Source organism: Acipenser ruthenus, chromosome 8 (assembly GCF_902713425.1).
Source record: "Acipenser ruthenus chromosome 8, fAciRut3.2 maternal haplotype, whole genome shotgun sequence".
Taxonomy (NCBI): domain Eukaryota; kingdom Metazoa; phylum Chordata; class Actinopteri; order Acipenseriformes; family Acipenseridae; genus Acipenser; species Acipenser ruthenus.
Window position 1 is genome coordinate 50,063,644 of NC_081196.1, and position 15,455 is coordinate 50,079,098.

Sequence of the window (15,455 nt, forward strand, 5' to 3'; positions counted from 1 at the left end):
TTGAAAGACAGGACCCAGTCCAACAATGTTGACAGTGTACTGGCTTTTTTTATAATTCACAAGGAAATGGCTGTTAGAAGCCCTAAGATACAACAGGAGATGTGCACACCTTCCTAGTCACTGTGGAGATTACTCTATTTTATTATCGATGTGTTTTTGGAGATGTTTAATATCTTTGATATGGGTCACTGATATAATTACGCACATCAAGCTAAATGAAAAAATTCTTCCCTCGGCCTCTCTGTCTATGTGCAACACACTGTGAAATTAGAGACAGAGCAGTATTGGAGTGGACATGAAAAAAAAAAAAATCTTGAAAATCAAGTTCAAAGGAGATGAAAAAGTTCCATGTTCATTGATTCATGTTGTCATGGTGTATAAGGATACAGTTTGGGGGAAGGAGCCATGCAATTGGCAGGATACTGATCTTGCAACCAACAGAATATTAAAATTGTTATTTTTCCTGGATGCTGCAGTCAAACTATGGAACCTCGTAATATTTCAGCTGACTTGGATAAGTAGAAACTTGGCATCAATAGCAGATCTGCCATAAAGGAAAGGAAAAATCAAAGTTTATAGAACTGTAATATCCCTGCAGAACAAGTAACTGAGGAGAAGGAGAAAGAGTTGGTTCAGCCAAAGCAAGGATAGATACTGTTGTTCCGTGAGGTCCCTTTGTTATTTCTGTGACACTGTTGGTTTTATTTCTTTATCCTGGCACAGTAAGGATTGGTCTAGAGCTAATAGAATCAGTGCCAGGATTAGCCTTGGAATCAATTGCGTTGGTTGTCAACTGCCTGAGTAGGGCTGGGTAGCTGCTGCATTAGAATCAGAAGACATGGCTGCAAGAGCTGTTATTTAGAAGTAGAAAGAGGATTTTCAGTTTAAGGCTATTGAGCATTTTAAAAGACAGGGGGACAGTCCAATGTGTAGGAATTTGTATGTTAGACTGGTGTTTTAATTGAAAAGACCACCTGGTGGATATAAAGGCTGAAGGAGACGAAATATTGCTCTGGTTCTATTAGGGATACCCATAAAATGGGTTCAATAAATACATAAATAAAATTATATACGTATGGAAGATGACAGATTGACAGTCTGATTCTAAATTAGAAGAAAGCTGAGTATTCAGGGGAAAGGCCCTGAGGCTTGGAGTTTTACCAACAGGGGGTTAGAAGCTACTGCAGCAGAATGAAAATCTGAATCTGAGCTTCAAAAAAGCAAGACATGCATATAGGGCATTTAAGGTCATGCTATACATTATTATGTAAGCTTTGTTTTTACATTTTGATGTTAGTTTTTGGTTTCTGTTTGGTATAACATTGTATTTCAAAGTCACCATCTGTATTCCACAGCACCGCTGCAGTTAGAAAAAATGCTTTCCTTTTTGTAACCTTGAATGTATAGAGTATGCAGAGAGAATCATGCTCTACACAGACACCAAATCCCCTAGACATGCTGTATAGGCTAGATCCCTATCAGGTATAACAATATAAATGCGGCTATTCAGCACTTTTCTAACCTTCCTTTTTTCTAAATTGTACAGGTTTTATTAATGTATCTTTTAAAAAAGCACTTATTCACCCTACATTTAGATAGCTGATTAATATATTAAGAGAGATTACCAGCCAACTCTTTATAAGTCAAACCGTCTTTTTTGTATTATCTTAAATCAGCAAGTCTACGCTTTACTGGCCTCAAAATGGTCTACAAAATGATTGTACCTTTCTATTGTTCAGTAAAATCAGCTCTAAAACCCTCCCTCACACAGGTGATAGAATTCTATTGCAGTGAGAGAGAATGCATACATATTTCAAACATGTATTATCACTACAGCTTGTTGAGTCTTCCATTTATGTTTTTTGTGGCTTAATGCATAGTAATGCCCATACAAAGAGATAAAGCAACTGTGTGCCGTTTGCCACTGATACCCACAAGCCATTGTCATATGGGAGATGGGACCAGACCACACTCCCCATTGATATAAGCGGTATGCTTAGAGTTAGCACTCAACAGTAATCGTGTTTTAATATGTATTTGTCAATGTAGGGCATTGCTCTTGTCTTATTGGTTTTTTTTTGTCATTTATATAATTCCTTGCTTATACCATTGCATTGGGACCAATCCGAAATCAATTTGTACTCTTGGCATCCAGCCATGGGTTCTTGCCCAATTTGATATACTTCACATTTTGAAAAGTTAGTTTATTTCTTTTTTTCTCAATCCCTCCATCAGTTTTATTTATCCTCCACAGTCTTTTCATACATGATAAGTGACACCTGCAGCAAGGCTGCAATCTGCTCTTCTGAAGAACCTACTTTCAAACAAAAACACATTTTGAGTGCTGGCTTTGCAACACACTGTCTTACAAATAGAACCCGGATTTGAGTTCATTACCATCTGGTAGTTGCCCGAATCTGGAAGGTGCGATACCGTACAGACGAGGTCAACTACCAAGGTAATGTCCAATAACAGAGCTTTATTACAATTAGAAACTGGTGCTGTAAACAGTGGCTTTATTATTATTTTAACCATCCTAAATCTCAAATGTACAAGTTTGTTTACCATCCCAATATTTTTTCACTCCATTTTGTATATTAAAGCTAGATGCATCATGCATCTGTCTAAAAGTTTCACAGTTAAGTACTGTGTGGTAGTGCACTGCAATCGCATACATATACTACACAGATTAAACTGATTATTTAAATAGAATATGCTGTATGTCCAAATGATATGTTCAATAAAAGTACAGTACAGAGTCCAGAATCCTTTGCTCATTGTGATCTAGTTTTGTTTTATTTTAATTTATTTTTTTATTGTGAGTAAAAAAGCGGCCTGATCCACTGAACTAAATCTTTCATTCAACCTTTGAGCGCTCACATAGGGAAATGAACTGAGACTTGAATTTTTGTGCTGGATCAGTCCTTTGCTTCTACCGACTGTGCAGATCTTTGACAATCCCCGCTTTATCAATGGCCTCCTGTGTTCTAGCAGAGACAATGGGCAGACAGATAAACCCATCCGTTTTACAAAGTTGATTTTTGCCTTGCAGTCAGTGATCACATTAAAATGTGGCAGATGTTCCACTTTGAAAAAATGCAGAATTAACACTAAGATCAGCCTGCAGCCCTGAAGTATTGAGCATTGCACAGCATGAACACTAAACAATCTGGCATTTTGTTTTGCTGTGCAATCAGTTAAAGGTTAGATCAGAGGGGAAATAAAGTGGGAGCCTCTGAAGCCATTCTCTAATAAATCAGTGTGATGTGTTCATGTATTACTTCAATAGGGGTTATGTTCAATTCTGTTTTATTAATTACTTCTTCAAACATGCATAGTTAAAACTTAATTGCAAGAAAATGTGCCCATGTTACATCTTTGATTTGACTTGATTAGATTGAGCTAATCATCCTGAATGTAAGCAATCTAACAGTACATTAACAGGACCACTGCAGCTCAAGTGGATTGAATTCGGGGGGGGGGGCGTTTCTATTATTTGTGGTTGGTTTCAGGTTGTTTCATGCCTATATTTGGTAAGGCATCTCTTATTTGATATGTAATTCAGAAATATCATTGGGGTACATTCAAAAAGCAAAATGTTGCTTCTATAATATGGGCTAGAGAGCCCTATTCTGGAGGGTGGGTTGGGAAGGAGTCAGCGAATCTCCTCAATATATTTCAATAGGATAAATAATTCTATCCATGCATCACATTGATTTTGACACAGACTCTCTTCTCCTCCTGCAGGTTGTTTTCAGCTATGTAATGTTTTTCGATCTCATGACATGGAAATCGACCAATGTTTGTTGGAGTCCCTCCCGCTTGGTCAGCGCCAGCGGCTGGTGAAACGCATGCGCTGCGACCAGATCAAGGCCTACTACGAGCGAGAGAAGACACTACAGAAACAAGTGGGGCACAAGTCCAAATTGAAACAGAAGAAGAAATATAAGATCCACTTTGGCTTGTCAGAAATGATCCAGGATGCAATCATTCACCACGATGACAAAGAAGGTATGAAACATTTCAGTCAATGATCTCTTACGGTTTGCTGATATTTATAAATGCAACACTGCCTGTAATCCACTCACTAATAAATTATTAACTCCCCCATGTCAATGTTAAATGCTGTGAGGCATCTTTTAGTCTGTTGGGTGTTTGGTGCATCCATTTGCCTAGTCAGATATAGAAATTAAATGCATTTAAATTTTGTTGTCTTTTACAATATATATATATATATATATATATATATATATATATATATATATAATCAATGTAGTCATGGGGTATACTACGGTAAATATAATAACCAAGATGCATACTCATGTATTTAGTTATTTACTATCTGGGTGCACTTCACAATGCAAGTATCACAATATGTCAATATTTACTGCATGCACTTAGTGTAACAGGATGGAGGCTGGACATGACCTGGCAACTACACTCACCGCACAATCTACACCACTATACAATCAAGCAAGGCTTCTCTGCATTTGTGGCTCAAGATATTTTAAACTTCATCTCATCTCATCCACAGGGGTCAGATCTGTAACGACAGTGCTTCACACAATTCTGTGATTGTAAAAATTGATTAATTAACAACATCTACTTAACAAAAAGTTTTTAGCGATCTTATAATTTTGTTGTAAGCACATTAATAATAATGCAACAAAAGTACTGTGCAGCTATAGTGTAGTTTATGTACTTGTATTTTGAAGTGTATCCAACAATTTTGCTATTTTGTTAAAACAATTTGGAACAAGTTTGCACTAAATTTGCTTATTGATTTGGTGATGTTAGGAAGTTGTTTTTCTGTTGATTGATCTATATATTTGGAGAATCTTTTGAAGTTGCCCAGTTTTGCTTATAACTCTGGCAAGTTTAAAACATTTACATTTTAATGTGTGTTACATTTTTTTAGTTCAGGAGAAGATCTGTGGTTGGGAAGTGGCTGGTTTGGTTTTAGTCGGTTCAGTTTATTTGCTTTTGATGGAAATCATGGTACCACTTGGGCAAATTCCAGTAAGTTGTTTTTTTCCTGTCCAATTTTTGCATTGGGCATCCTTTCATTAGGTATCCTTTTGTGTAATTTCATGCTCACATCTGGTAGCCCAACACTTAAATAACCACAAATAAAAAGACATGTCCCATTTCCCTCAAGATCTGTTACACATTTCCTGATTTTGCAGCCTCAACTATGAGAACTAATTTTAACCAGCACTGGAGCAGAAATTTAAAAGCAGAAATGCTAGAATTGGCTGTTAAACAGTTAATAATTCATGTCCGAGTGGTGTCCCCAGTCGCTCACCTTGTAAAAGTCACTTGTAATTGAAGTAATTCCAATGGGAGCTCACTGGTTCGAATCCTGTCTGAATAGTGCAGAGGTGGAGCCCAGAGGGAGCTGTGCATTAGCTTTTGTGCTCTTAAAAGGTAGAAAGGGAAAATCATATGCGCCTAGGTCACATAACAGCTCTACAGCGATGGGATGTCTATTGAAATGTGGGTTATAGTGTTGAGCTTTTCAAACTGGGCAGGATGCCATGGTTAATATAATCCCAGAGTTATGAGCAGGTTCTGGTACTTTTATAACAAGTTTATCTCTGGATTTTTGTCTCCCCATAACAATTCACACACACTTTTTCATAATTTCTGTCTTTCCATATAGATGGTCTGTTAATGTAACATTTTACTTAATCAATAATATGGTCAAATTAAATTAAGGCTTGCTACTGGGCTTGCAGTGAAAAGGGCAAATTAACTTGTGACTTAGAAGAATTGTTATGAGCTGTAACAAATAGTGAAATATAAGCTCATTCTTCAAACTGATTATACAGATGTCAAAAACGAATATCCCAACTACAGCACTGTGCTCAAATGGCAGGGGATAAATCAATTAAATGACTTGCATTTGGAATAAAAGTTGACAGGGAGAATACAAGTTGGATTTGGTGACAGCCTCCACACAATGACTTCATGTACTTTATATGAAGGAAATAATGCAATATAATTTGGATCCATTTTTGACTTTTAACCTGGTATGGTAAAAGGGCATGTATTATTCAATGTGTGTATGGTACTGTATATAAAAAGCAAATTTAAATAATGCACTCAATTATGAAACTGATAGCCTATATTAAATAAACACACAACAATGTAACAATTAATTTACATTATCCCTCATTTACATATGTGTAATCACTGTTGCTGAGATCTGTATTAAAAACACAGAATTAGAATTAGAGTAATGTTCACAATAATAAGATTCATTCAGCAGAATATATCTCAGAAACCATTAGCAATTCATACTTTCTTATGTACAGTATAGAGTCGGTTATCAAATTGTCTATTAATTGTTAATCAAGTGGAGCACAACCTGGTGTTATACAACAGTACTCACACATTGTCCTGTAGATTGTATTTCTGTATCCAACATCCTACCTTGCTTTATACACTTTCACATTTTAAATGCACAAAGCTCTATATTAAATCAGGTCTCTGTCCTGGTGGATCTGGCTTCCAATGGCCCCCCACAGCAACAACATGCACTTTAAACTAAAGTGGCAACTGTTAGTAGTAGTGGTAGTAGTAGTCGTAGTATTCGTAGTAGTAGTATTACACACATATACAGCACTAATGCAGATCAAATGAAATACAGTAGGAAGTCAATTATCCGATCTTTGATCAACCGTAGTGTCTAATCAACCGAACACACCTGTAATCACGTGATGAATTACGTGTGGTGTATTACACACAAAGCTTCTGCTGCTAAAACAGCCAAAAAAAGGACCAGCAGACTGAGGCAAATGAAAATTACAGAATTATTCAGACCACCAAAACCTTAGCTGGAGCATTGTGTGCTTTACATTGTTGCAGTTAAGCAAAATAAAACGGTCACCTATTTCGTCAGTAAGGGCTGGAGATCCTGACTATGTTATGAGCGTGTTATTACAATGCCGTAACAGCAAGTGTCAAAGAATAGAAATATTTTACTGGATTTTTGAAGTTTAATAATTCCTAAAGTTCTGTAATGTGTCAAAGTTGTATTGAATTGTATTCTTTCATGATTCAATTAACTCGTTTCTACAGTATTATTCATCTTTACAATTGTGGCTTGGCTTTAGTAAATACTTTCAGGAAGTGCTGTCAGTGTGTTGAGTGTCTCAGTAGCTCAGTATTTGTCAGATTACATGTTTAAATCTGGCATGTGTCAATGTCAACAGTGTTGATAGCCTCTGCTACAGCTGACTGATTAATAAGAAGCTTGTGGTCTCGAGCGTGACTCTAAAAAGTTGGCACTTATGTTGTAGGAAACATCTTTTTTACACTCTCATATTGATTTTCCTATGGGGACTAAACCACTTAACAACAGGTGAATTCACCATTTTCAGTGAGTTAATGCCCAAAGTAATTACATAGATGGTTTTTTAAGTATCTATCAGTGCATTTAATCATACCTGTCTTATTAGCTGTGCACAAAGTACCTTTTTTAAATCTATCAGGAATAAAAACATCCTGAAAGAGAACATTAGCATTCAGAGGACTATGGAATATGAAAATAATACTTGGGTTAGTGGTTCAAAGGGACATTCTTGAAGAAAATCTTGGTAGTGGATTTTCTTTTTTGTTTCAAAAAGTTCACATTGGTATTGAAGACATACTTTTTCAAATAAGTTTTGTGAGATTTTGTGTTTAAGTTGAGACCTCTACATTATTTTTAGTATTTTTAACTTTTTTTGCTACTCATCCATGCCCCTACATACAATATACAAACACTCCTGGAGAGAAGTATATAAAGAATATATAAAAAATAAGTTAAAATGAACAGACTCAAATTTAGGATTAGAAAAATAATCAGCTGTATAAGAGAAACAGAAACTATTATTGGAAGCCAAAAGAAAAAAAATACTATTGAAAATAAGCTTGTAAGAAGAGATAAAAGAATATGTAGACAGCTTTCAAATTGAAACAAAGAGGGTTCTAAGGTCTACAAATATATTTTAACTAAGAGTGGGGGGACATAATAGAAAGACGCTGAGATTCAGAGTTGGAGCGTAGGAAATTAAGGTAGAAAACCACACTTGAGGATGAGGCACTTATGTTGCAATTCATCAGCAAACAGGTGCAAGGTAATCTTTTGTGCACATTTCTATTGAGTATGAAAAGGTATATTATCTGGTAAGATACTGCAGGGATTTTAATGTTGATGTTCAAATATAGATGCACCTCAATTTTAACATAAATGTAACTGATTTTTGTTCATTTAAAAAAGGAAACTTTGAATGATATTGGGTGTTGCCTTAATTATTCTTTCTTTCTTCTCCAATGTAAGACATTACATCTATGACATATGTAATGATTACACAGTTCATCCATGACTATGAAACACTCACATATGTAGTAATACTAAACTAAGTAGTAATCTTCTTCAATGACTATTAGTCGAAATGCTTGTCAAAGATGTTTACGAGTTGCAAGTATTTAAGTATTACTCTCAATAATTACACAGAAAGAAAAAAAAAACTGAAAAGGTTTACTGTGGAGCCCAGTCCATAGTAGAATTTACTCTAGGTCCAGTTTTTTTTTTCCAACCATTCAATAAACGGCTTAACCAAACTTAAAACATTTTTGTGACATCACCCTTTTAATTGTTTCATTCGACAGATCTTCTAAGTAAAAGTGACTGCGTGGCTGTGTGACTTTGAAGAGAAGGGGAGTGTGGGGCAGATATACTACTTTGTTGATTAACAAATCCACACTTATGCTACAAATCTACAGAAAACTATTGATTCGTCAACGAAACCACAGTCAGAACAATTCAACAAATAAGTGAAAAACATTTTATTATGCAACAATCGTTTCAACAATGAATTAATTATAGCATTACACATTTCAAACAGTTAGAAAAGGGCTTGCAATTTCAGTTTAGAATTCCATATTGGTAAATTATGCATTAAAACAATGTAAAAAAAAAAAAACTACAATTACAAATTCACTTCCATTTTTATTTCACATTTCTTTTGGACAGATTCAGAAACAGCAGCAATTGCATCATAATTTAATAAATCTCCATCAGTCAATCACAATCTTTTGCATTTCTTTCGTTTAACCATTGTTCAAACAAGTGTATAGCCCACTTGCATTTGAGTACTTCTCTAAAACCGATCACTGGCAATGATATTTAGGACTTCATCTGTTTCAGGTTTGTAAAAACTATCAATAACTTTTTTGTTGTTGGTTCACATTTCTTTGTTTTTTGCATTTTTAGTTTTCTGATGCCACTTTCATGTTGACATCTAAAACATAGTCCTCGCTACTATCTTCACTTACAACAGACAATTGTGTCTGTGTAAGTGGGAATTCAAACTTAAATGTTTTAAGTGGCATAAACAACTCAGAGTTGAATTGCTAAAAAAAAGCATCCAGAGTTTCTCGTGCCTAATTATTTTTAACTATTCAACACCTATTGTTGTTTATCCCTTACCGTTGAAACCACCACCCAGGTCCTAACCTAGTTATTTCATTTTACTAAATAAACCTGTAGTGGAATGTCCTTCAGGACTGGAATTCAGTGTCTCTATTTTAAATAATTGTAGTGACAAGCACTAGGCCTACCTACACTTGCACTTATATACAGTAAACAGTATTTGTTTATCCAAACTATAGCCTCATCTTACCCCTTAGAGTCCAGCAAAAGCAAACTCAGGCACGCCTGTCTGACATCAGGCAGTATGAGTAATACTGTTTCAACTTTGTTTATTCATTTATTGGCATGATGGTAACGCGTCTGCTAAGAAATAAACACTGCTAATTGATTTCAGAGTTTTTAAACTGGCTTGTGAAATATTTCTTTATTTTATCTATGCCTTCTGCAGAGGAGCTGTCCTGCGGTTATGAGCCAAACAATACATTTTGGTGCATGAAAACAATTTTGTAATGTGTTTTTGTACCAGATATTATATAATGAGGGTGCCTAAGGTTAAAGTTGGATTCAAACCTTAATTGGCTACATATAACACTGGAAAAAGACTGCTGCATTTGTAATCCGATTGTCAATCCCTTAGGTTTATAATGATTCATTTTACTAAAGGGATGTTTTATAAGAGCAATAAGGATTTCCCCGCCCATAGATTCTTCGTGGACATTGTTCATGATATAGCTTTTATTCTGTTGAATAAATTGTATTAACAAAGTGATCATACTTTTACTGTAAAGATGGTACAGAGTGTAAATATAAATGCTGTAGCTTTAAATGCTTCAACTAGGAAATGACTTAGCATTTTAATGCATTAATCAGAGCTAATTACACCGGTTACTCAAATATTACTGCTGTCAAGACAAAGAATATGTCAAGCTAAACCTATAATTGTATTCTTCAAATTGATATTCATTTAGATTCTGGTGCAAAAGCTAGTTTAATATGCAGCACAGTTAGAACTAATAGGTCTGCAAAACATACTTTCAGATAGCATGGATAGCAATATTCATATTTGCCTTGGCAACATTTTAGTTATCTAATTGAATCCTCACAGAAAAAAATGTCCAAATTGATAAAAAAAAAAAGAAAATGTCTGCATAATCAGCTATTTGCATGCTGTGGATTGGGAAGCAGGATGGGTGAATAGATGGATGGAAGAAGAATCAAACTGTGCATGCACATCTCTTAGTGTTTTTGATTTCAAGGTTATTATTATTTAAATGGCACCGTTATTTGGATCCCCCAGTAAAGTGACATATAATGTTATAATATTGTTATTGCTGTTATACTGTAGTGGATTGTATTATTTCTATTATGTTTTTTTTTTTTTTTTAATTAAATGTTTGTTGATCACAACAAAACATAGAATATCAATATACATTAATATGACAACATTTCTATACAAATATTTGTGTTACACTGTAAATTATGCCAGGTTTGTGTACAGAGTAATTTATTGTAAGCCTTCACTAAATTAATCAGTCAACAAACGGCGGTATCTGCTAGCTTCAAATCAGTTTTACTTCAGTAAATTTACATTATAAAACACATTGTTTCTTTCAGTCCTATTTCATATTGGCTGTGTGTAACTGTTACTATATATGAACTCTCTTTGCCTGGTTACCTGATTGAATATGAAGAGGTTCATAGCTTTGGTCTTTTTGGTTCTGGTTAAATTTTTCCAACCATTTCACATGCTGCATTCAGGTAAAAAATCAAATTGAATATACTGATTAGAATTCTACCAAGTAAGTTAGTTTCAGCTATTCCATAAACTACAAAAACAGGGTTCTGCATCAGAAAATTTTAGATTTCCTGCCCTTTATTGTTGCTGTAGCAACATAACAGAGAAAACAAAACATCTCTATGACAGATGTTTTGCAGTTTGTATGTAGTAAAAATGAAATGACCACGGGCAAGCTGTTACACACTGTATTTGTTTTCACTGAAAATACATATATTGTTTATTCTCCATTTTGTACCTACACTCACTCTCCTAATGGTATATTGTTTTTTTTCTTATTTCTAAACATCAAAACTATATCTTGGTAGACTTCTTACAGTAACATACTAACTAATCACTCACTCAAAAACAACCCTCTCATTTTGAAAGGTCCACTTCAATTTCATATATAACAACGACAGTCAACAAACCTGTTACTATTCTTATTTATCAAAATAACTTCTTCCTCAGACAGACTCAATACACTTCTAGTGAGATCCAGTGAACTGATGTTTATGGGCTCCAAGTGTTTGAGGGCAGGCTGTGGAAAAATAAAATCTTGTTTAGAAAACGTTATGATTCAAATTGAGACTGCAGATAAATATATAACCATTTAGTGGATAAAAAATACATATCCAGTAAATTCAGTCAGCTAATTGAACAGAAAGTAGGGGAGCATAATCTTAAACATAACTAGATCCCCTATTACTTCCACATAGATGATGAGGTCTACACTCCACTGCTGTGTTTGGAGAGAGTATAGGCAGCAGTTCATTGCTTTTGGTGATAGAGATAGCATCTGCCATTAAATGTAGCACCCGCTCAGACTGTTCATCATGAGAGCAAAGTGAAAGACAGGAATGAAGCTAATGCCACACTTCCATAAGTTCAGCATGGTTGTTAACCTTCTTTAGGCATGGTGTGCTAAGCCGCTTCATACAAAGAGTATCTTTTTGTTACTTTGCAGGGTGCCTTGTTTTTAATTACAGGGTAACAGATGTTAGGTCATTAAATGTAATGCTAAAAATACTTCTTTGGAATACTATATAGCTGCATAAATAAATAAATAAATACATAAATAATAATAATAATAATAATAATAATAATAATAATAATAATAATAATAATAATAATAATAATAATAATAATAATGTTTGATAGCTAATACAATTGTGTTTTGATCGCTAGCAGATTTACAAGCAAATATATATATCTTTCTTTGTGTAAAATTTTACTACAAGTATTCGATTCTTGTTTTAAACAATTCAGAAGAAAATAGTTTATCACACTAGATTTCCACATGTTAACATACTCACAATATACTTAAATATAAACAGTTGAACTTTATAAATTAAACTGTGTAACCTTAAAGTGGCGTGTGAGACAGACGTTCTTACATTGTTGCTTTGTGTCTCTCCCTGACCACCTGGGAAACATGAGGCTCTCCTATCATCTGATAGATGTGTCTATTTTTAGTAGTATAAACATGTTTTATGTATATCTTCAGCCATTGTTACCAGGTCATATGTTACTTTAACTTTCATTAGCAACTGCATGGGTAATATATATATTTTTAAATAGTAGTTAGACATTTAGAAATGTAATGATACGATCTAAATTAATAGGTACGTCAACAGACAACCACATTCCTAAATATGCAAATCCCCAAAGCTTTCTTACCCTAAATCAGCACGGGTTTACCACAATTTGCAATGAAACAACTTCTTATTAATAACCTGGATTAAAATCCCAAAGTGTACAACAGATCTCAATGCTGATATATTTCAAAACTGTATTTCACAATAAACCAAGCAGTCTAAAGCTAAACAGTGAGATTGGCTATTACAAGCTGTTTACATGTTGCTGACAAACACGTTGAACTCCATTGAGTCCTGTTTGTGCAAATGCTCTGCGTGGGATTCTGTGTGCCATTGTAATGTTGGGATCATTTTGAATATTCAGTACCTCTAGTTTAAAGAAAACTTGGTGGGATTTTTGGATTTGAATTCAACCCTAAATTTTTAAATGATTAAACCAGAATGTATACTTTATTAAAAAGGTATGGCTTTATGGCTTGGACGTTTTGAAATATGTAATACTTTTATTCAGTTTGCAGGTTTTGCATGTTCGGTTTTCATAGAAATGAGGAGGTTCAACTAAGAGTCTCCCTGCAATGAGATGAAAAGAGTTGGAAAGCAGGCTGCTGCTGTAGAACATTAATGGACTTCCTCATCCCCTCCTGATTTTAAACTCATGGGTGTTGTTAGATTAAATTATGGGCCTGGAGCTCCACCTCATTTAGCTACGTTCAGATAGTGATGACTCCAGCAAAATGTCCCACGTATAATGGAGCAGAAACATTAATGTGCAGATAGCCACTGAAGAGTTTAATAATCGCCATGTGAATGCTGTGTATGGGAACATTAGGTTCAATGTTAACTGGCTTTCTCTTAGCTGAATCTTTAAACGTGCACTGGATTTTATGGTGATTGGAGGGAAAGAAGTCACTGTTTCATTTAATTTTAAATCATTTTAACAGCAGGTTTTAAATAAAGGTATTAATTAAACAATTAGCAAAGGGAGACCAAACAGTGAAATCGAAGCAGAGTAATACTGTGGCTCCTTTCTGCCAAATTACATTTTGGACAGGGTCAGCCATTTTGAACAACATCTTAGAAACCTATTTCTGATCTTGACAGTTTAACTAATCCGATTCAGAGCCATATTAAACATGTCTGGCAGTGAACAGTAGGAAGTCCGTTGAATAACTGAGGAAAAACTAAAGCGGGTCTGTTCCATGTCTAATGCAAACACAGCTTGTACACCAGACTCTTTGGCTCAACCCCATGCTACCGGCAATAGCACTGACACAATGAGTACAATATTGCTTTCAGTTTCTAAAAAGTCATTATGAGGAGGTGCACAGATGGCAATGTCACTGAACTCTATTTTGTTGGCACAGTAAATTAAACCTTTCTGTCCTTGATCATTTATCGTGTATTTTGTTGTTTAATTTTTGTTAAAATGTTTTTCATATTAATTCTTACAACCTAAAATCATGTCCATGCATTTTCTAAATATTGATATTCTTTAAACTGGTTTTCACTGTTTCTTTAAGAAGTTTAAGCTAGAAGAAGTTTAAGCTTTAGAAATAAGGGACCCTTATTTCACTTATATTGTTGTGAATGACTATACAAATATTGCATATACATACTGCACTATGGACAGAGCTTTAACAGACCGTTTAATAAATAAAGTTATATATTTTTTAAACTATTGCTGATTGTTTTCAAAGAAGCCCACAGTAGCCAACAACAGCTTTAAAGAATACATTTTATTTCTAAAACAGACTTTTTAAAAAAAAATCATCATTTAAATAACACACAAGCTTTGTGAATAGTGCCCATTTACAGTATTTGCAAATTACAGCACTACCAAATAATTAAAAGGACAACACTGCCATTTCCTGTCCTCCTCAGTTTTGTGTGAGGAAGAAATATTTGGGGTATTAGTTATACAATATTGATGAGCTAAGATAATTTATTTCCTGCATAAAATCTCCATGCATTTATCAAAGCACATCCAGTCATTGGAATGCAAATGTAATTATTTCTTAATGTTGGCTATAACTGAACGATATAATTTTATTTTTCATTGGTTATGTTATACATACTAACCTCAAAATCAATGGGACTGTAATGAGACACAGGTCTTCTATACTTTAAGGAGAGTGATGTGTGAGCATTTATCTGTCATCTGATGTTAAAACTATTTTCATTACTATTGAGTAATCATGGATGGTAGATGTAAATGGCTTTTTTCAAATGTAGGTCATCCTTGAAAAGAGTTGTCATACATTGTCTATTATTATTATTATTATTATTATTATTATTATTATTATTATTATTTATTTATTTATTTCTTAGCAGACACCCTTAAACAGGGCGACTTACAGTCGTAAACAAAAATACATTTCAAGATTTCAAGTAGTACCTTGTATTGCCATACAAGGTACTACTTTGAGTACATGTCTGAGAAATTAGCAAATATTTTGTGAATGTTTACACTTATAAAGAAAGTCTTGGGTCTACACTCACTAATAATAATAATAATAATAATAATAATAATAATAATAATAATAATAATAATAATAATAAAAGTGCTGTTTTTGGAATGCTAATTCAGAATATTTGTTCTCTAAAAACAATTTCTCCTGTTGGTCTGACATTGGAATTACTATTGTAAGGAAGTAGAAAAAAT

At 34.2% G+C, this 15,455-nt stretch overlaps 1 protein-coding gene across 6 annotated transcripts in view; it reads left to right on the top strand.

Moving 5' to 3' along the window:
• The window catches only part of LOC117407102 (unconventional myosin-XVI-like), a 158,660-nt gene that overhangs the window by 18,905 nt on the left and 124,300 nt on the right, over nucleotides 1–15,455 (top strand). For all 6 annotated transcript variants that reach the window (XM_059029137.1, XM_059029138.1, XM_034011734.3 and 3 more), the window contains exon 2: nucleotides 3,748–4,011. In XM_059029137.1, coding sequence (XP_058885120.1) covers nucleotides 3,786–4,011 — 226 coding nt within the window. In that variant the 5' untranslated portion in view covers nucleotides 3,748–3,785. The remainder of the gene's footprint in view (nucleotides 1–3,747; nucleotides 4,012–15,455) is intronic.